At 41.5% G+C, this 22,841-nt stretch overlaps 2 protein-coding genes across 4 annotated transcripts; both read right to left on the bottom strand.

The window, feature by feature from the left end:
• Positions 1 to 4,697: 4,697 nt before the first annotated feature.
• LOC133534113 (protein Jumonji-like) lies at positions 4,698 to 18,384 on the bottom strand. Of its 3 annotated transcripts, XM_061873202.1 has the most exons (5): positions 17,737 to 18,384; positions 13,024 to 13,135; positions 7,949 to 8,034; positions 6,853 to 6,909; positions 4,698 to 6,266 (listed from the first exon to the last, which is right to left on the bottom strand). In XM_061873202.1, the coding sequence occupies exons 1-4, from the start codon at positions 17,947 to 17,949 to the stop codon at positions 6,892 to 6,894; spliced, it is 429 nt and encodes a 142-aa protein (XP_061729186.1). In that variant the 5' UTR covers positions 17,950 to 18,384; the 3' UTR covers positions 4,698 to 6,266; positions 6,853 to 6,891. The 3 variants fall into 3 exon arrangements, with proteins under 3 accessions (XP_061729186.1, XP_061729185.1, XP_061729184.1); XM_061873201.1 differs by lacking the exon at positions 4,698 to 6,266 and having other exon boundaries at positions 6,817 to 6,909; XM_061873200.1 differs by lacking the exon at positions 4,698 to 6,266 and having other exon boundaries at positions 6,817 to 8,034.
• Positions 18,385 to 21,475: 3,091 nt separating this feature from the next.
• On the bottom strand, positions 21,476 to 22,503 carry LOC133534111 (uncharacterized). The gene is made up of 2 exons (XM_061873199.1): positions 22,026 to 22,503; positions 21,476 to 21,611 (listed from the first exon to the last, which is right to left on the bottom strand). The coding sequence occupies exons 1-2, from the start codon at positions 22,501 to 22,503 to the stop codon at positions 21,586 to 21,588; spliced, it is 504 nt and encodes a 167-aa protein (XP_061729183.1). The 3' UTR covers positions 21,476 to 21,585.
• Between the last annotated feature and the right edge of the window lie 338 nt (positions 22,504 to 22,841).

The following is a 22,841-nucleotide window of genomic DNA, read 5'->3' on the forward strand; positions in this document are numbered from 1 at the left end:
AAATGTAATGACAGAAGTAATTCAGATATAATATCATCTATTTTGTATAATATCATCTTTAGAAACAATAAAAAGGACTTTATTATTAATTATTTTAGTATGCAAAAGCTCAGACCATTAAACCTTTAAAAGGAAGAGATTAATCATAAGCCAAATAATTATTGATAATAATTGATCGGGACACCTCAGCTTGTTAGCTTGTTTATCAGATTTAATCGGATTGAAATGCAGACTGGAGCTACACTATGATCCCAAGAATCATAATCACAATTAGAATCAGATGTCATATAAGGAAGTTCGATATCTTTCTTGATTCATTTTAATATTGCCGTGAAATATCGTAGTGTTAAGGCTGCACTCGACGCCAATGACCTCGCGCGTGTGGGCGGAGCTTTATACCCCTCACCGCACCACCCACTGCAAAAGATCGAGCGCGCAGAGCTATGCGTTCGAAATAGAATATCGCTTGCTCGCGCGTGCAATGCAGCACAGGTCCGTCTAGCAATACGACTTGCCTCGCACTGCCTCCGCAGAGGGGGGTAATGGTAGGAATCTAGGCGGAATTTAGGCTTATTGTTTTTAGAAATTGAGGCATAGTTTTATGAAATTGCAAAAAGCAAGAAAACCAAATCATTTTATAGTGTCTTGTGAGAATGATTGTAAAGTTCCATATTTTTGCAGAAATAATACCGATCTAACTGAAAGAAATATAGTTGTGTAAATTAAAATAGATTTCCAGAAAAATATATCGTTGGTCATATCTTGTAGATTGTTATATGTTTTTTGCTGCTCAGAAAGTATCAATGTTTAATATAAAATATGGTTCTGAATAACTTAGTTTTACGGTATTTTGCGGGAAGAGGAGCCTTAATTGTTTTATGTACGACTCCTACAGTAGCAATAGTCACAAGACAGATTTATCAAAGTCTTATTCGTTGCCGTATCGTCATAAGTCACTGTGGACACCTGTCCTGTGTGGTTCTTCACCAGTGCACTCGAAGCCGCTCTTTCTTGGGCGGTGTATGCTAGCCTGTAATGTGGATTTATCTTTAATGTTATTCTGTTCGCCCAACGACGTGTGACCATACGTCCATCCCTACGCTTCCTTGGCTCTTCCTTTCTTGGTTCGGCCTCGATAGCCGAAGAAACTAAGAACGCTATGGGTACTAACAGTGGATAACCTCGGTGATGTCGAGTTTGTCAAGAGTTGAAGCAGTTGCACCGTAGTAACGTTCAAGCTTTCTTCGCCAGCATCATATCTCAAATGCATCTGTCCTATGATGGGTTTCAGTTTCAATGGTCTAGGTTTCGGACATGTAAAGAATATGATCGAGAAACCAAGGCGCCCGCATTAGTCTGATCCTTGTTTTATGTTATTCCATATGCATATCCTGGCGAGTCGTTTCACCGCAGCTTTGGCCACATGAGCTCTTCTGATCACCTTTTAGTCGCAGATGCCATCATCACTTATTTAAAATACCAAGTAAACCAACAACTTGCCTCAAGATCGTGCAATTCATTGATTCTCTTAATTTTACAAGGAAGATCGACATGCATCATCTTCGTCTCATTTCTATTGATCATAAGGTATGGATCTGCATCCTGAAAATGGACTCATTACTGGCATACCCAATCTTTTGTAGCAGAACCGAAATTCATTTTCCACGGACACTTAACCTAATATAGTCATGTCATCTGCAAAACTGAGTTTATTGATTAGTTGGCCACCAACTTGGACATCACCCTCACAACCTTCCTATACTCATTGTCTATTCACAGATCTCAGTGAACAGTTGCACTCCTCGTTCAACTATAAAAGGATTACGTGTTACGGTATCCCATTTCTCATAACTCTGAACATTTAACTCCAGTTAAAGAAATCAAAAGCCTTTGCGAATGCGAAGTCAATAAAGCGCAAAGCCTTAAAGAGTATACGCCGCACCCACTGTATTCTTTATTAATTGGCACACGTTGAGAATTTGCTACTGAGTACCCATCTATATGTCTCGCATGGTTGTTAAAGTTGTGAAGTGATTATTCGTGAATAAAAGAAACAGATTGGGTCAATTTGATGGACACAGCAGTTAAAACACTGTGGTGCGGAAGGCTGGCGATATTTTGCTTAATTTAAGATCTGATCGGAATGAGGAAGATGGATCGGTGCCTCGGATGTACAGTATATGTATTGCTGTTTCTACCATCCTTAGCAGGACTGATGCATGTGCACGGGGATGTAATCAAAGAGTAAACATATCGAAAGCTGCCACGAAAAGCGGACTTACTGTGTTGCGTGCCGTTAAGCCTGAGGACACCACGTATATGACCCTTCGAAATCTTAAGTTTTTCAAATAGATAAGACGGCTGTTAATCGCGAATGACTCCAAAAAGCAATGATGCAAAGTGTAAGGTAGGTCTGGCAGACATATTTAATAGGTTATAACGGTTTAAAAATGGTGTGATGTGAGAACGGCAAGAAACAGAAAAGAAAAGCATTTTGAATGCGTTGAATTAATACCGAGCCATCCACCTCCCAAAGGCGGTATCAGTGTAGCTCAATTTAGACAGAATAAAGTGTGGCAAAAATGTTTATGCGTAAATCGACGTGAATAAAATCACGGACGCGATATAATACTTTTAAAACTGTTGCTGACAACTTGACTGTCCCAACATATTTAAACTAGATTATTTCACACCAGGCGCGATATAAACGCACCAGAGAATGATAAGAAGAATAAAAACCACTTTGCAAACAAAAAAAACAGAGTTCATTTTGACTCAATATCTGCTTGATAAATCGAAATGAACGGTAAGAAAAGGTGCCTTGAATATCACATCACTTGTTTTGGATTTGACGGTTCGAAGTGGGAGCCTGATTTGACAAGTCTGTTGAATGTCCAATTAGCATAAAAAAAAGGAGTGTGGTCGAGTTGTAAATAGATTCTATTTTACATTCTGATTTGTGATTATATAAAAATAGCGTGATTCTCCCTTGGCTGGGGAGGGCTGCCGGACATGAAGTGGGTGCACCCAGAGATGGACATGTCAACAGTGGCCTTAATGGATAAGCGAATAGATTTAAAGCGAATACTTAACATAGTAGATTACTGCGAGTAATATTCAGTAAAGAGAAGTAGTGGGAATTTAGGTTACATACACCCGTTCGGATAAGATGGCCGCATTTGTCTGTGTGGTAACTATCATTGCATATAAAAAACGTATGTTCTTTTCGTTCTCGCGGTCGTCGCAGTGTTCAAAACAGTTACAGTTGTTTACGTCTGCTGTAGTAATAGTTGTGACACTTGAAGTGGTGAAATAGGTTATTATGTTAATAACGATGTCAAAAGAGCAAAGTGACAAAGTGACAGAGCGAATCACAGATGGTAGTTACAGATGGGATAAACCTATCGCGAACGGAGCTCTCACTGTTTAATAATACCGATATTTGATATCAGATCGCATTGCCACTCTCTGACACATGGGCCGCATGACGCGGTCTCTTCTCGTGACCTAAATTGCAACTAGAGACTGCTCGGAGCAATCAAGAACCGTACGCGCTGGAGTGTAAGAAATAACATTGGTCATGGGTTGACGGAGAGACCAGTAATGGACCAAATATGACAGGTCGCAGCCGTGATCCCACTCAGCTTAGCTCAGACATCGATGGACGCTCACACCAGTTTCAGAATCCTGCTTTCAATCAGTTTAGCACGGAAATTGATCAGTATTCAGATCAGTCTTAGGATCCTGTTATTATTTGGCTCAGCACAAACATTGATGAATGCTCAGACCAGACTCAGAATCCTGTTCTTTATCAGCTCAAGACAGATCACTCACAATCACAACTCAACTCAGACCAGATGCACGATTGGATCGATCTCAGAAACGCAGTGTCTCAGCACATTTCTGTAACGTCATCAGAAATTGCACAAAGTCTCAGGCCGTGCCGATTCACGACGCAAAGGGTGAACCATGCGGTTCGAGAAAACACATTGTTATTCACAAGTGTTCTTATTATCTAGTTGTTGATTTATTTATATGTTTGCCTATAGACATCTAATTTCAATTAAGAGTAGCATTTTCTTTCTGGGCGGGAGTGTCGCCAACGTATTGCGAACCCGCTAATATTTGCCAACGTCATGGAGTAGATGGCGCTAGTAGTCACGTTTAACTTAAGTAACCGCTTCGAGGTTATTGGGATTTTTTGAGGGAAGGTGAGAGGGTAGATGAGAACGACAGTAGGAAAAAGGAGGTTGTGTGCGAACAGATCGACGCGGCAGTGATATTTGCTTTTAGATCAAGTCAAGAACGTTCTTATGGTGTTATTAGAATAATTATGTGTCTCTAGTATATTGTGACCAACGTTATCAGTACTCAGAGTGAACAGTGATCCAGTGAGGCTAATATGAACTTAAGGTAAACTTTGTGTGAGGAAAGGGGTCGCTATAAGGGGAGGTTTGGAGGCGACTATTAAGCTCAAGAAACCAGGTGGATAATCATGTGATACTCATGTTATATGTAGGTAATAAAGTCGGACACCAGCACAACTCATATCGTCATCTCACTAACATCCAGGCCTCGTATAGGTATGTAGTACATTTACATATCGCTTTCCAGTATCCGTAAAACCATTAGCTCATTCGATAGGTTAATAAGTATGGTGAGCTTGACGACACTCTCTATCGCACTTGCATATTCGAGCGAAAGAGACGTAGTAACGAAATTTCGGCTTCACGCAACATGACCGCAGATAATGGCGCTGCTAGACTGTGACCGATTGGTTACGCAGATGCACACGGGATTCGCAATTTGAAAAGAGAATAGCTAATTGCTGTTACACAGTTACACACAATTACTCATTCGAAAAAGTATGGAGGTAAGAATTCTGTACCCCTAGTGTAAATAAATTCGATTTCCAAACGTGACGTACGCGTTTGCGTTTAGTCTCATTTTGTATTGGATTTCGAAAGAGCGCGCCAAGCGGGACGTTTTGGAAACTCAAAATCCTATACAAAATGAGACTTAACGCAAACGCGTTCGTCACGTTATGATGTCGATCAAAGTTACACTAGGGGTACTGAATTTAAAATAGTGCTGATTGTTTTATGTAGATAGTTGTAAGTACAGTCGCTATCAGATATATCGGAGCAGCCGGGTACTCTAAAATATCTGAACACGTCTTTACCAGTTTATTTCGGTTTTCCTCAGAACTTTCATAAGAACGAGAACGTTTTAAGAACTTTATTTTAACCTAAAAAACCGGTTTATTCGAGGACTGACGCAACGGCCGGTTGGCCTGGTGGTATGCAACGTAAATATCCACCGACATATTGATATAAACCGGTTAATATGACAAGAACTGGTCTCATAAAAACCGGTTTAAAAATAACGGTTTTTGGAGCCAAACCGAAATTAAAATGTATAGGAATATTTGAATAATTTAATTTAGCATAGTTATATTCTTTCCTCTTAACAGGTACTATGCTTTTATAGAAATATCATAATATGTATATTACAATAAAATATACGGTATACATATAACATGGAATACTATAAATTCCTGCTATTTTTAATTTATTAATTATAGGATGCTACTGCCATGACTGACTTTGGGTATTGAGGACGAGGGTATTAGACAGTCGGTGAAGGAGCGCTTTTTCAGTCGACTCACAAAAGTCCTTAAAAGTCTTTTGTCAGGAGGCAACAAAGTGCGCGCCTTCAACGCCTGGGTAATGCCCCTACTCACATACTCCTTTGGCATACTAAGGTGGACTCAGACCGAGCTGGACGCCCTGGATCGGAGGGTCCGACTACAGCTCACCACATACCGTATGCTACACCCACGCTCATCTGTTATGAGATTGTACATCCCACGGAAGTGTGGAGGTCGAGGCTTCCTAAACGCCAAAGATCTCCACAAATGTATAATGGCTTTTGTCATATTATATTTTTATTTAACGTAATACTTTATACAATCAAAAACACTGTAGTCGTGGTTACGTCTTGTGTAGTTTAAATTTGATTATTTTCTTTCTTAATTCTTTCCTTAAAATACGTCATAAGTTCATGAAATGCTTCTGGCGGATGGTTATGATAGATCTGCCTACTCCACACCCTATTCTCGATGGTGGTCACGGACCCAAGGCAGGCTTTCTTGCGTCGGACGCAATGCCAGCGGGTCTTGCCGGCCCTGATGTATTGGCGGTGGTACTTGAAACCCGAGTGATATAGGACTAGGGAGCCTAGTCGCGATGGCAGGAACACAAGCTCTGAAAACGATACAACTGTTAATAAAAGTACGAGTACCATTGTTGCCAGCGTTTCTTGAAGCTATTAGTGTAGTGGCTGAAGTACTCCAACAAGAAATTATTAAACTGTTAGGCTAGCAAGTTACCAAGTTACTTTTCATGTGTTCTTTTATTTTAGGTTCCACAGACGTTCATAAACATGAAGTTGCCAAATGGGCATTTCTATTTAAAGTTGCTCCTACATTTTTTGTGTTAGAATGTTACAATTGACGTTTATTAGGTGCATAGGTAAGTGGGGTTACCAGTTACAATACTTATTGCATGTTGTGTGATTATCCTACCTACTTAATGGACAGGTCTGATAAAATAATGGGCCGATCACGGGTTCCTTGGGTGTCGGAATTAATAAACTATTTTTTTTTTTAATTAAACGGCGGATGAACATGTGTGACAAATAAATTTTGTCAGTAGAAACAGGATTTAAAAATGTGGGCGCGAAATTTTAATTTTGTGAAAACAGAAAAAATGGTTTTTGGGAATTCTTAGATTGATAAAAATAAACAAATATAAATCCATTCATCATATTTATTAAAATTATGATCCTTACCGACGCATTAACAATGTGGAGCTTTCGAAACTTAAACATTTATATATTGAATCCCATCTGAAAATAAAATAATATAATGTATGTGTTAAAACGTATAAAAATTCAATATTACAACTACAATTTTGCGTTAGTCCCCTCTTAATATTATCAACTTAGTTATATTATAACTACTTACCTACTTAGTCAGGTCATAAGTTCTGTCATAAAGGTGTTGACTGAAAAAATGTAATACAAAGCTTTTAATAAAAAAAAGTTAAGTAACTATGATTTGAAAGCTTGTCTTATACTGATCAAAACGTAATAATCGTGACTTTATTTACTACTTACTTGTTTACTTTAGAATTTTGGTAAGACACGAATACTTCAAACTGAGGGTACTATTTTTCAGCAACACGCTTATTTTTCACTGCCATCCAACAAGTAGGCTTGGTAGAATATGTAAGTACCATCAGCCGTAAAAGTGCATGGCGACTTTATCAATGAATTCATTCATACCAATTTCTCCATGTCATTTTGCAGCTCATTGTGAGTATGTATGTATGTATAAACTCCTTATTGTACTTGCAAAACAAAACATAAATATGGCACAGTATATAGGCAGTACAAAGGCAAACTTATCCCTTTAAGGGGTTTCTTCCAGTTAACCTTTGAACATGTACAGTTGCAATTTTGGCAGTCCAATACACATGAATTATATATCTAAAGATAGACCCAGCTTTAGTTTTATGTAAGACACAACCATATGGAAAATAAATATAGATAAATGGGGATCAGAATCACCTTGAACAGGCCGCGTATATTTTGCATGTTTTTTTATATATTTTTTTCTGAATATTACATAGAATTATACAAAACTGGCACAGCAGATTACGTTAAATTATATTGTAAGTACCTAATTCAGCATTAAATAAGCTTTCAACCCATTTATGTCTAATAAGGTAAAAATCTTTGTGACAGAACTTATAACCTGACTAAGAAGTCCAATAGTAAGAACATGAATGAGCTTAGATTTAGATCAATATATATTACAAAAAAAATGTCAGGTATCTCGAATGAAAACTTTTTGCACTCATTTTAAATCTAAAGGTGTGTTTACCTTAGAAGCATTTTCAGTTAGGCAATTGAACAATAAAGCTGCTCTTTCGCATCCTTTCTCTCCATCTTTTACGGGCACATCGTTTACTGAAACAAATTACCAACATAAATACTTTAGTACGTGTAAGTACGGCTCGGCTGTCCGCTTTGTTCACTAGAACTAAAAGAAATCCCAGTATTAAGCCGGAACCCCAATGCAGCGCACGGTCAAGCTATGCACGTGGGAAACAAAAATGCATAGAAACATAGCAAGAGGCTGATTTATATAGCAAATGCAGTAATATGTTAATTTGCATAAATGATTTATTGTGTGGTAAGTGTCGACTTTTAGTATATAAACATAAAGCAGTAGGTTGCAGACGAAGAGCCAGCATCGCCAATTGTTGTGCATGTAGTCGCAGAAGTTGATGCTACTGTTTTTTACAAGACTTGCACTTAATGTTTTCCATTTTCCACTACAAAATGCAAAAAACAAATGCAGATAATATTATGTGTCAGATGTTATCAAAGCTGACACGTCATCGTTGATGTCCTTCTATCTGTACATATAATGCCAGTGACTACTTATTGGAGAATCGTTTTTTTTTGACATGAAGCACGAACATTTGTGCAAATATTTTTATATGTGTATGTAGTGGGAATTAGTGGCTACTCATGCATATTTTTTTTGGAGGTGTACCTCCGCGAAAAGTAAAAAAAAAATTGGAAGGAAAAAATTATTTTTATTTTTTGCAATTAATTTGTTGTGTAGTTTGTATTCTGATATGTAACTTACAATTGCATAATTAATGATCCTTTTACTTATAATGTTAACTGAAAATACCCTCAAAAATGTTATGAACGTTTGTACGCAGTCCTATTTGTGTGTGTTTGTGTTATGTAACTACTATATTTTCCTCGTATTCGAGAGAACGAAAGACGAAAGTTGAGTATTTAACTCGCTTGAAAAGCACCCATTCTGACTGGACTGAAATTTTGGTGCTCTCACTTTAATTCTAATAAAAATACCTCGTCGTCACCTATGTACCTTTCATCCCTTGGTAAACTTGAATTTAAAAACAAGGGGTTCAGAAGTTTAATGGACGTCGTCTTTAGTTACCGTTATAAAGTCTGTTCACCGGCTCGCTCCACGAATTGTATTTATTTCCCCAAGAATTTCTTTAATTGTTCATTTCGAATTCGAAACAAATAGTCATTGTAAAGTTTCAGACTTGGCTTAGTTTCCAGTTTAATGGTGCTGTTTATTTAGCCATTTCTGTGGGATTGTGATTATGGATTTCCTGTCGGTGACTACTTTGAGTTATGATTCGTTTAAATTCCTGTTTCGGTGCAATAAGTCAATTAGCGTATACATATTTTGCAAAAATATTAGTTTATGTGACTGCTATATAATTAATGAAAGGCATTTAGAAGCACGGCTCGGAAACCGGTTAAAGTTCCAAACCGTTATCATGTACTTGGCGCAAAACCTTTGTATTTCGGTTTCACTTGAAAAACCGTTGTTTTTAAACTGATTTCGCTGTATTATTGTCCACAATAGAACCCTTAACTATGTAAACTAGCTGAATAAGAGTGTTAGAGGCGCTGCAAGTGTAGGTAACTCTATTTTGGGGGCAAATTAATCAGCTGTCAGCTGAATAATTGGAAACATTGCACTAAAGTTATTGTTAGTTATTGTTGGCGCAATAAATAATGTTTACTTACTTACTTATATCAGCATTACTAAAGGTAACAGTCACCCTAAGAGCTGAAGATTGTCTGATTAGTGGATCACGTGTTATCTATTTACAGCGCAATTGCTGATTAATAGAGTCCCTGTTACCCTTTTTTCAACACAAACTACTTCAAAGGATTGATTTAACGCTTCAGTCTAAGTGCGCATAAGCCCGGACAAACGCTAGGAAGAAGAAGATTATCAGGCAACGAAGTCCATAGAAAGGTATATTACGATACATACAATAATAAAGTCATAGAAGCTAAAAAAATTTCAGTGACAGTTATAGAGTTGACTAGACGCCGACGCTCGGGAGACGCTAGTGTGGGGTACGACGTTGTTATATGTTTAATGACAATTAATGGTCCAATCAGTGATAGTTGATCCGAGCCTACATTAGTACTTTATAATAACCATAGATTTTGTCCTTTGTCAAAGTTTCCTTTAGTCGCATCTGGGCAAGCGAGAAATGCACACGTGCTGACGAGTTCCCGCTCACAGAAAGAGAAAGAGAGAAGCTAATGTTCAACAATTATGAATGGAATGCAACAATGAATCAAAATAACAGATTTCTTCGTAGGTATAGAAATAAATATGGAAGTATTTTTTTGTGTTCCTTATTCTATCTATAGATTATCATTGGAATTATCAGAAACAAATTATGCCAGATCAGACAATCATAGGCAAGGCTAACCCTTACACCGGCGGTATCATGGTCGCATTTTTATCACTTTTCATGTCATGCATCACTTTCGCACTTACATACTTGTTAGAACGTGACAGGCATATTCATTCATTGGCCTTTGAGTCTATTACAGACTATTCAAACAGTGTCAGGTAGGGCGGCTGCGCTTTTCATGGCTGTGTAGGCCAATACGGGAGCGGCAAACACGACCACAAGCCAGGCAGGTGTAGTGTGTCCGTGGCGAACAGGTGTCGGGCTGATGACGCTTGGCTCGCTTACTAGCAAGTGTCTTAAACCAAGCCTCATCGTGGATTTTACGTCCGTCGAACACCAGTTTGCGCCACTTATCTCTGTCCTCGGCAAGCTCCTCCCATTTATGAACAGGGATGTTGAAGGCGTGCATGTCTCGCTTGGCGCAGTCCTTATGCCGTAACATAGGCCGACCGACGCTTCTCTTGGCATCAGCTATGGCGCCAAGTAAAACACGCCGCGGCAAACGAGAAGGTTGCATTCGATGCACATGCCCCAGCCAACGTAAGCGTCTCTGCTTTAGCAGCGCAAAGAGGCTGGGTAGCTGAGCAATCTCAAGAACCCTCTCGTTCGTAACCTTGTCCTTCCAATTTATATCTAATATGTTCCGGATGCAGCGCATGTGGAAAGCGTTGAGACGACGCTCGTGCTTGGCGTACGATGTCCAAGTCTCAGCCCCATACAAGAGTATGCTCAGGATGCACGTTTGATAAACGATCATCTTGGTTTTCCTGGTTAGATGTTTATTTTGCCATACTCTTGTACTCAACTTCCCAAACATCGTCGCGGCTTTTCCGATTCGAACGTCGATTTCCGCATCCGGTGAGAGATTACTAGTCACCGTCGACCCGAGGTAACAAAACTTGTCGACTGACTCCAGCGGGGCGCCATCCAACACGATCGTCGGTATTTCCGCACACCCTTGAGCCAATACAACAGTTTTCCGGGGATTGATGGACATAGAGAACAGAGCACAGGCCCGAGAAAATTTGTCCATAATAGTTTGAAGCTCAAACTGTGATGTGGCGATGAAGGCTGCGTCGTCAGCAAAGAGCAAGTTGTCAACGAATAAATTGTCTCGTTTTCGCTTTAGAAGGGAAACGTTGTAAAGTTTCCCATCGGCCCTTGTATGCAGATGGATACCCTGTTGGTCGTCACCGAAAGCAGTTTTTAGCAGCAACGAGAAGAATATACCAAACAGGGTAGGGGCCAGTACGCAGCCTTGCCGAACGCCTCGACGCATAGGGAACGGGTCAGACACGGTACCGTCGAACACCACTGCACCTTGCATACCTTCGTGAAAGGACTTCACAAGATTCAAGAGATTTGGTGGGCATCCGATGTGTTCCAGTACAGAATAAAGCCCTTCTCGGCTAACTGTGTCGAAGGCCTTATTTAGGTCAACGAATGCGACAACCAAAGGTGTTTTCTGTTCTCTACATTTTTCTTGGATTTGCCGAAGTGTAAAGATCATATCCGTTGTGGAACGCTGGGCACGGAATCCACACTGACTTTCGGGATATACGCGATCGGCAAGTTGCTGTAGTCTTGATAGTACTACCCGACCGAATAACTTGCCCGCGATACTAAGGAGGGAAATGCCTCGGTAATTGTTGCAATCACCGCGGTCTCCCCTCCCTTTGTACAGCGTGACGATATTAGCATCGCGCATATCCTGTGGGAATTTTCCCTCCTCCCAGCATTTCCGCAACAGACTATGCAGAATCGGACCCACACACTCGAGCTTTATGATGTCGGCTTGAGTACCGTCACTGCCTGGACTCTTTCCGCGTTTCAGCTGCTTTACAGCCTTATGAAATTCCTCTACAGAGGGTGGTACATCTAGTTCGAACCAAGTTGCTAGCTTTGGCGTATGTACTAAGGCCATTGAGTCAATAGCAATTGGATTCGAATAGAGTTCGGTGTAATGTCTCGAGCATCTACCGGGTGTTTCCTGTAACACGAGCAAATAATTAAACATATATTGTACTCCTAAAACGATATAACTTTTGATTAACAACTTTTAAAACAATATAGATCAATTAATTGCTTTTGGTAACTGTAGTTACCAACTGTCACCCTTATTATATTATAATAATAGAGGTCACTGAAAAATATGAAGTCGATAAATTGACATGAATGTAATTTGTAATCGTATGTTGCATAAATAAATAAATCTATATCTTATACCTTTAAACGAGCAATTCTTGTATATATATTTCCGGGATCTCGGAAACGGCTCTAACAATTTTGCTGAAATTTGGTATATGGGGGTTTTTGGGGGTATACAATCTATCTAGATGAGTCTTATGTTTGGGAAAACGCGTGTTTTCGAGTTTTCATGCGTTTTTCTTTCGACGCAGAATATGGTCGCTAATTTCGTGTTGCCGGCCACTGTCCGTCTGGTTCAGCGGGTTACGACGCGGACTGCTAAACGAGTGTTACGGGTTCGAATCTCGCCCGGTGACTAACTTTTTTCTTTATATGTTCAAATTTATATATTTTTTTTTAATTTTTATTGTTTTAGACAAGTTTAATTTAGTAAAAAAAATAGTTAAGATTACCACCTATACACCACCATATTACAATAAATAGTTATAACCGAGCAAAGCTCGGTCGCCCAGGTACTATAAATCTAAATGTATACCGATGTGCTCGGTGCCAAGCAGCACGGCGCGCCAGTACGCCTTCTCGACGTCGACGGCGCCCGGCGGCTGCTTGGACGGGTCGAAGTGCGCGTCCATGAGCGACGTCGCGATCTGAAATATGATCACATTATTTATTTTACAGTACATATGGGGCTACTTTATAGCACTAGTGCGAGAAGTAGCATATTACGTTACTGTGTCGAACATTTAAAGGGCCATATGTACTGTAAAACGTTGTACGATACATGTGCGAATAGGTAATTCGCAACTCGTGTCGATTTAAAACACTCCCTTCGGTCGTGTTTTAATTTATCGCCATTCGTTTCGAATTTCCTATTTTTCGCACTTGTATCGTAATGTACTATTTCATCACACTTGCTCGAAAGAGATCTTATTTCATGCAGGTGTGCTGAAGGACAAAGGCTTATTTTATTCCCGCGGGAGTTATGTATTGTGAAAAAAAGCTACAACTCCCTAGGGAGTTATAGATTTTTTATTTAATTATGTCACTTATTCAAACAAACAGAGTAGCATAAATGAGTTTTACTTTTAAAATACTGACGTTTATAATTTAACATTTTTGTTTATGTTTAAACTTATTTAATTTTTATTAATTTAACAGCCGTTTAAAATATTTTTACATAATTTTCAATTGTGGCTGAATGCCGAATAGGTCTGTGCCTCACCTGTCAAATAATAAATAAATAAATAAATAAATATTATAGGACATTATTACACAAATTGACTAAGTCCCACAGTAAGCTCAATAAGGCTTGTGTTGAGGGCACTTAGACAACGATATATATAATATATAAATATTTACAAATACTTAAATACATAGAAAACACCCATGACTCAGGAACAAATATCCATGCTCATCACACGAATAAATGCCCTTACCAGGATTTGAACCCGGGACCATCGGCTTCATAGGCAGGGTCACTACCCACTAGGCCAGACCGGTCGTCAAAGAAATTATATGTCAAGAAATTATAAAATGGCGGACGAATGTTTGATATGTCACCGTATTTAAGAATTATTTCGCTTAAAATTTAGTTTTTTCTTCGCAAGTGTGATGAAAAACATTGTGTGTAACTCCGAGGGTAAGAATATTGCAAACTCGGGTCTTAAATTCTCTCGTATCCAAAATTTCACTTACCCCCTAGTTGCACAATGTACTATTAATCTCTCCTAATCGGAAAGTTCACCTTTCATAGGCTAATAGCCGGGTGGAAAATTGCATTTCCCACCCTAGGGTGGAAAGTATTTTTTTAAAATTTGTAATTCGAGCAACGGCTAACAGCCATATAAGCCATATTATTCAGTTGAAAGCTCTCAAATTAGCTTCCGCATTTTCCTACAAAGTATTATCGAAATTAAATGTCAATTGCATTATCAAAAAATTACACTACTTGTATTTTATATTTAAATGTATGAAATAAACATAAATATTTGTTAATAAATCAATATGAATGTTTAAAATATTATCATTACATTACATTCATTCATTCATTCATTCAGTTTCACTTTTTTAAGGCGCGTATTCATGAAGGCCGTTTCAGACACATCCCAATTTAAGATCGGATTGTCTATGGTTTTAGATTTTTTCCGATCAAAATGTAAATGGCGCCAATTTCAGTCATAACTCATAACCTACATTTCTTGTTTGTGTTTGACTTTCCTCATAGTCGAAATGAAAAGTAGAGTGTTTAACTCGGGTAAAAGTAACCATCTCACCCTCGAAAATATCTCGGGTGATATGGTTCACTTTCCACACACTGTTTAACAATCTACTGTTTTTATTCTATTGTATTATGGCAACAAAGAGTCATTACGTCAAAAGATATAACATCCTACTCAATCAGTGTATCTTTTCTACAGTGAAGACCGTATCCGTTTTGAATGATTATTACCATACATAGAAGTTATTGTGGCAAAATAAAGTGATTGACAAAATCAAATATCGACATTTCTATTATCGATGTTACCTTAGCGTTATTAGTTATTTGTGTCCCAAGGGAGGAAAAGTAGGAAATTGCGTGCCGCGTGTAAAATTGTTACCCGAGCCGAAGGCGTGGGTGACAAACACGCGGGATGGAATGTCCTACGTTTCCTGCCGTGGTGCGCATACTATTGTTCTGCTAGACGGAGGCGGAAAGCGGCAACTTCGTTTAGCGCAGCGGGAGCAAAGTCCGCCCGGAGGGCAGAAAATATATTTTAAACATTGTATAAAAAGATAGCTACCGCAAAATACACAGCACGTTCGATATCTTCTTTGATACAGCCAATTGGTAGTTTCTTATTTTTTGGCACAGTATTCTACATTTAACGTTTTTATTTTTAAATACTTAATATATGTATTAAAGAAATTATGGTCCGATTTATAATTGATTTGCATTCTTGAAATTATTAATCTATGACTGACTTATCTATAACATATTTGTCGATGTTTCATTTTCTCAAGCACTCGTTTTTGCCACAATAAGTTCTATGTCTGATTATTATTGAAAAATACGTCAGGATTCTCGCTAATATAAGAACCCCCGATAATTGCAGACGGTCCCATAAGAAATGTATGTATGTAAACACTTTTTTCAAATTTGTTAACAATTTGAATAATGGGGTCCCAGCGCGCACAAGCGAAACGTCTGGTTGACGTAATTGGTGAGGTGGCCGAAGAGCTGGCGGCTTCCTCGCACAACTTATCAGTATTGCGATACAACGAGGAAATGCCACCAGCATCCTAGGTACAATGCCTCAAGGGCCTATTTTAGATTTAAGCTAGTTATAGTAATCCTCTGTATATATCCATTATGTATTTTGTTAAAAATATTTAATAGTAAACTGTTTTTATTATTACAGGTCTGTTAACTAAAGCTGGCGCGATCAACACATTTACACATTGCGCTTGTGTAGTGTCTGTGAATAAGCGCGCGGCGTGACGTCGCACTGCATACGCAACATGAAAAGTCTGCCCGTCTCTCTCGCGCGCGGTCTATCTTATGAGCGTGAAGGAGACAGTTATTGTTTTTATTTTGCTACTGTTTATAAATACAGCATGATGTTATTGTAAATGTTAGTGTCAGTCAGTCACGTGTGATCGACGCGCGGCGCTGTGTTGTATTTGGAGGTTTATTTTTAAACATGCTGTATAGTGAAATTGCATAAGTGTGAGTACTGTGAACGCGCCAGCTTTAGTTAACAGACCTGTATTTTCATTTATATTAGTTAAAAAAATAGTTCGATTATGTACTAACTATCGATTTTTTTGGGTGTGTTTATTTGTCCTCAGTCCCATGTAGCGCACCAGCTGAGTTCCCACATTTTCCCCTTCGTCATCAGATTCTGACTTACCTTCTTGAATGTGACGAGGTTCATGGACCGCCCCTGCACTATGCAGTCCTCAGCGTCATGTAGCGCACCAGCTGAGTTCCCACATTTTTCTCTTCGTCGTCAGATTCTGACTTACCTTCTTGAATGTGACGAGGTTCATGGTCCGCCCCTGCACTATGCAGTCCTCAGCCTCATGTAGCGCACCAGCTGTGTTGCCATCTTCCACTTCGTCGACAGATTCTGACTTACTTTTTTGAATGTGACGAGTTTCATGGTCCGCCCCTGCACTATGCAGTCCTCAGCCTCATGTAGCGCACCAGCTGTGTTGCCATCTTCCCCTTCTTCGTCAGTTTCTGACTTACCTTCTTGAATGTGACGAGGTTCATAGACCGCCCCTGCACTATGCAGTCCTCAGCGTCATGTAGCGCACCAGCTGTGTTGCCATCTTCCCCCTCGTCGTCACTTTCTGACTTACCTTCTTGAATGTGACGAGGTTCATGGACCGCCCCTGCACTATGCAGTCCTCAGCCTCATGTAGCGCACCAGCTGTGTTGCCATCTTCCCCTTCGTCGTCACTTTCTGACTTACCTTCTTGAATGTGACGAGGTTCATAGACCGCCCCTGCACTATGCAGTCCTCAGCGTCATGTAGCGCACCAGCTGTGTTGCCATCTTCCCCTTCGTCGTCAGTTTCTGACTTACCTTCTTGAATGTGACGAGGTTCATGGACCGCCCCTGCACTATGCAGTCCTCAGCGTCATGTAGCGCACCAGCTGTGTTGCCATCTTCCACTTCGCCGACAGATTCTGACTTACTTTTTTGAATGTGACGAGGTTCATGGTCCGCCCCTGCACTATGCAGTCCTCAGCCTCATGTAGCGCACCAGCTGTGTTGCCATCTTCCCCTTCTTCGTCAGTTTCTGACTTACCTTCTTGAATGTGACGAGGTTCATGGACCGCCCCTGCACTATGCAGTTCACAGCCTCATGTAGCGCACCAGCTGTGTTGCCATCTTCCCCTTCGTCGTCAGTTTCTGACTTACCTTCTTGAATGTGACGAGATTCATGGTCCGCCCCTGCACTATGCAGTCCTCAGCCTCATGTAGCGCACCAGCTGTGTTGCCATCTTCCACTTCGTCGTCAGATTCTGACTTACCTTCTTGAATGTGACGAGGTTCATGGTCCGCGCCTGCACTATGCAGTCCTCAGCCTCATGTAGCGCACCAGCTGTGTAGCCATCTTCCACTTCGTCGACAGATTCTGACTTACTTTTTTGAATGTGACGAGGTTCATTGTGCGCCCCTGCACTATGCAGTCCTCAGCCTCATATAGCGCACCAGCTGTGTAGCCATCTTCCACTTCGTCGACAGATTCTGACTTACTTTTTTGAATGTGACGAGGTTCATTGTGCGCCCCTGCACTATGCAGTCCTCTGCCTCTTGGAGCGCACCAGCTGTGTTTCCATCCTCTCCTTCGTCGTCAGATTCCGACTCGCACTCGGTGCCCAGCATCCGGTTCTGACGCTGGAAGGGATTGCGGGCCCGTTCTAGCATCTTCTGGTACTTGGTGGTCCAGCATTTTTCCACTTCCGCCATTATACTTTGGCGTTCCTCAATGGAAAAAGAGCTTAAAAATTGCTACTTGCTAATGAAACAGTAGTTTGGGCTCGGTTTAAAGATTATTTTCACCACAATAGGTCGTAAAAGCTCTCTTAATTATTCAAAAACGGATAAGAAAGTTGGATTCTATCCACATGTGTTGCAAAGTAATTTAATTTAAATTTTGCGGTTGTTTTCTTATGTTGGCTGGTAGAATTGACTTTTAAATGATAAATTTAAATGATAAATATTTAATGACGTTCACTTTGGATTGATTTCGTATGATGGTTTACAGTTACGAGTAGTATTTTCCTTGCGTTGGTGTGGTGGTAAAGCAGTTTGTTTAACACACGTGCCTTGAAACCCTCACAACGCTCTAGATTCGATTTTGAAATGTTCCCCTTACTCGGGTATCAATATTAGCACGAGCGGTTAAACACAACCCCCTGGTAAAACAACTACTGTTCTCATACATTCAAGGTTCACATTTTGCATTATATGAAATAAATGATTGATTATCTTATGGATCCCTATTCAGCGGCGTAGAAATCAAACTCGGAGATCCATATAAAATTTATAATAATTAAAAGATATTTACAAGCGTGCAAAGTACGGAAAGAGTTTAGGCGACAGAAAGAAGCTAAATAGAATATTATAATCGCGTAGCGCGCGTAAGCAGAGGCTAGCGATAAGGCGGAGAAAAGCGGCGTGCGTTTAGTGCGAATCTCTGGGAGCCTCTGTCCGAGCGCGGGCGATGCACTGAGCTCCGGCCGGCCGCGCCGCGGTGGGGGCGTGACGTCACAGCCAGGGACCGCCAGGCTGCGGGCCGCTCCCGCCGTCGCCTGACTTCGGGCCCGCTGGAGCAGTAATTAGTGTGGAGTTTATGGTCACCACACCACCCCCCTTGGAGATTTATGGACCTGCGACATAAAAATCAGGAAAAGTTACTTTTTCTGCCCGAGCGTGTTGTCCTGACGACTTGAGACGGGCAGACTTGGGATTGAGATGAGTTGTCGTCACTCAACACATAAGCTGGTTTGACTCTGTCGATCGAAACTGTCACTGGTCCTCTTTGTAGCTCTAGAGTAACAGTTTTATCGGTTCGCTTCAAGACTTTCAATGGGCCTGTGTACGGAGCTTCCAAGGACCCTCTAAGATGGCCTTTTCTTAAAAATACATGGCTTGAGGTTTTAAGGTCTTTATGGACAAAAACTGACTTCGTACCATGCCTTGAAACAGGAGCAGGTCTGATTTTAGCTATGTGCTGTCTCAACTGGGAAACAAAGTCTACTGGCTGGACCTTATTCATAGAATGTGGTTCTAAAAACTCACCAGGGATCCTCAGAGGCTCACCATAGACCATTTCTGCCACTGAGCAGTGTAAATCTTCCTTCCACGCCGTTCGTAGGCCCAAAAGTACGATGGGTAGCACGTCCGTCCATCGTATCTCATTGTGGGCCATTATAGCGGCCTTCAAGGATCGATGTAGCCTCTCGATCATACCGTTGGCAGCTGGGTGGTACGCCGTGGTGCGTTGAAGTTGGATGCCGCACAACTTGGAGAGTTCTTTAAATAGATGGGACTCGAACTGCCGGCCTTGGTCAGTGGTCACGATCTGTGGACAACCAAACCTTGAAATCCATGTATCGCAAAATGCCTTAGCTACCGTCTCAGCGCTGATATTTTGCAGCGGTACGACTTCCGGCCAGCGTGTAAATCGGTCTATAGCAGTTAAACAGTATCGGTTGTCGCACGAAGATGGTAGGGGTCCCACGAGGTCTATGTGAACATGAGAAAACCTGGAACCTGACAGTTCGAAATTTCCTAGGGGAGCAGAAGTGTGTCTCTGAACTTTCGCGCGTTGGCATGACTCGCAGCTCTGAACCCAGTTTCGCAAGTCCTTGCGTACGGAGGGCCAGACGAATCTGTCTGTTACCAGTTTGGTCGTAGTTCTCGCGCCTGGGTGACTCATTCCGTGGACGGACTGGAACACTTGATGACGTAGTTCCTTTGTGATGAACGGTCGTGGCTTCGACTGAGAGACATCGCAAGTAATGGAAATATTCATACCTTGCATTGGTACAAGCTTTAGCTTTAGTGAAGAACCACTGGACATAAGGTTCTGCAACTCGGCATCGTTTTTCTGCAGGCGTGCTAATTCCTCCAGGTCTATAGATGTTGAAATGGCTTCAATCCTAGAGAGGGCATCGGCAGTCAGGTTATCCTTTCCTGAAATATGCCGAATGTCTGTTGTAAATTGAGAAATTAGGTCGAGGTAGTTGAACTGACGAGGAGAACAGGTACGGTCCTTTTGCGTGAACGCGAACGTAATCGGTTTGTGGTCTGTATAGATTACGAAATGTCGTCCCTCGATCATGTGGCGGAAGTGTTTTATGCTCTCATATATCGCTAACAGTTCACGGTCATAAGCGCTGTACTGTTTCTGTGCATTGTTCAATTTTTTTGAAAAGAACGCCAGAGGTTGCGACTGTCCATCTATTAATTGTTCTATCACCGATCCTATGGCTGTATTGGAAGCATCTGTTACTAGAGCTAGCGGAGCATCTTGGACAGGATGAGACAGTAAAGTAGCTTTTGATAAACTGGACTTACATCTTTCAAAGGCGTTCAGAAGCTGTGGGGTCCAGGTCAGGACCTTAGAGTCCTTGACGTGAGAACCAGCCAACATGCCGTGTAGAACTGCCTGTTCTTCTGCAGCCTTGGGTAAGAAACGCCTATAAAAATTGAGCATTCCGAGAAATCTTCTCAAACCTTTTGCTGTTTCAGGTGCCGTGAACTGTTGGATGGCTGTGACTTTCGATTCCGGCGGACGTGCACCTTCTGCTGATATGCAATACCCTAGGAAAGTGACTTCACTTACACCACAACTGCATTTGGCCTCGTTCAATAGAATGCCATACTCGCTCAGGCGCTGAAACAGCTGCTTCAGATGCTCTAGGTGTTGCTCGTGGGTCTGGGAAAAAATCAAAATATCGTCGATATAGGAAAAACAGAAGTCTAGGCCCCGTAGAACTTCATCCATGAAGCGTTGGAATGATTGAGCCGCATTCCTGAGCCCAAATGACATGTACGGAAATTCGAACAATCCGAATGGCGTCGTAATGGCGGATTTGGGAATATCATCAGGATACACTGGGATTTGGTTGTAAGCCTTCACCAGATCCAGTGTCGAGAATATTTTACAACCAGATAGTCTGAGCGAGAAGTCTTCTATGTGTCTGATAGGGTACCTGTCAGGTACCGTGCGTGCGTTCAAAGCACGGTAGTCGCCGCAGGGCCTCCAGGAGTCCCCTTTCTTTGGTGCCAGGTGCAATGCAGATGCCCAAGGAGAATCTGAGCGTCTAGCTGTTCCGTCTCGAAGCATCTCGTCAAATTGGTCTTTTGCTACCTTCAAACGGTCGGGTGCTAATCGTCGCGGTCTGCAGAAGACAGGTGGTCCAGCTGTAGTGCGTATATAATGGACAGTCGAATGCTTTACCTCTCTCATGATGCCGGATGGCTTGATGAGGTCCGGGTACTGGGCCAGAAGTTTGTGGTACTCTGTGTTACCCGAAATAGCTTTGATGCCCGGCGGCTGGCACGTCTTGACTACGCCGGTGCTTGACAATAAGGTCAAGCTGTCCAATAAGCGTCTGTTTCTGCAATCAACAAGCAACCCGTAAAATGAAAGAAAATCAGCGCCAATGATCGGCCTATCTACGTCAGCCACCACGAAATTCCAGGCGAAGTCGCGTCGCAGGCCTAATTCTGGATGCAGCTTTATTATCCCGTAAGTTTTAATAACTGTGCCATTTGCAGCTGTCAGGCTGTAACCGGTTGGCCTTCTGTTGTCCCGGGCGAATCTACGTGGCAAAACGCAAAGGTCTGAGCCAGTATCTATTAAGAATTGCACCTTAGTATTTTTGTCAGTAACAAATAAGCGGCTGGTAGATTTAAGACAGCCATTTGCCGCCTCTACTGACTGTCGTTCAGGTTTCCCGAAGATTTGTAACTACACGGGATGGTGCATTTCTCGGCGTCATCGCCAAATAAATTATGGTACCAACAAATACCTGGAGTACGGCTCTGCGAATGTTGACGACCCCTGCTTCTAGACCGGGCTAACCGGTTGCCTCGACCCTGTGGCGTACGGCTGCGGCCTCGTCGTTCTCGAATGTTCAGCTGAGAGATCTGTTGGGTAATTTCGGATTTAATACGGCTTGTGATGAACTCTTCCATTTTTGAAAGCATACCCTCAAATGACAACGGAACGGCCGCTGAGCTGGTGCTGGCTACTTGAAGCATATTATTAGGTGGCGATATTTCAGTTATTTTATCGGCTAAATCTGCTAAATCACTGAGGCTTACATTTTGCGAAGCGATAATTTGCTGAACATTAATGGGCAAACGGCTCGACCACAGCGATCTTAAAAATTCGTCACTCACTCCTGTACCGGCTAGCGATTGTAATTTACGCAAAAACTGGGACGGTTTCAGATCGCCTAGCTCCTCCTTTACTAGAAGTTTCCGTAAGCGCTCGTCGCGTGACATCGATAACCGTCGCACCAATTCATATTTTAATTTTTCATACCTGCCTTTCGCGGGTGGATTTGTAATGATGTCGCGTACTTCCCTGGCAGCGTTCTGATCTAGCTGTTGGACCACGGTGTAGAATTTAGTGGAGTTGGTCTTCGTACCCGTAACTTCAAACTGCGCCTCCACCTGGGCAAACCAAATTTCTGGGTCGTCTGGCCAGAACGGGGGCAAACGAACAGCAACTCGATTCACTGCGCCGTACACTAAGGGCTCCGAGACGTCATTATCCGACGAGGGAGCCGTGGCCACGTTTTCCTTCTTGCCCGGCGGTTTGACATTTGCCCCGCTCGCTG

The sequence above is a fragment of the Cydia pomonella genome, unplaced genomic scaffold (assembly GCF_033807575.1).
Source record: "Cydia pomonella isolate Wapato2018A unplaced genomic scaffold, ilCydPomo1 PGA_scaffold_57, whole genome shotgun sequence".
Taxonomy (NCBI): domain Eukaryota; kingdom Metazoa; phylum Arthropoda; class Insecta; order Lepidoptera; family Tortricidae; genus Cydia; species Cydia pomonella.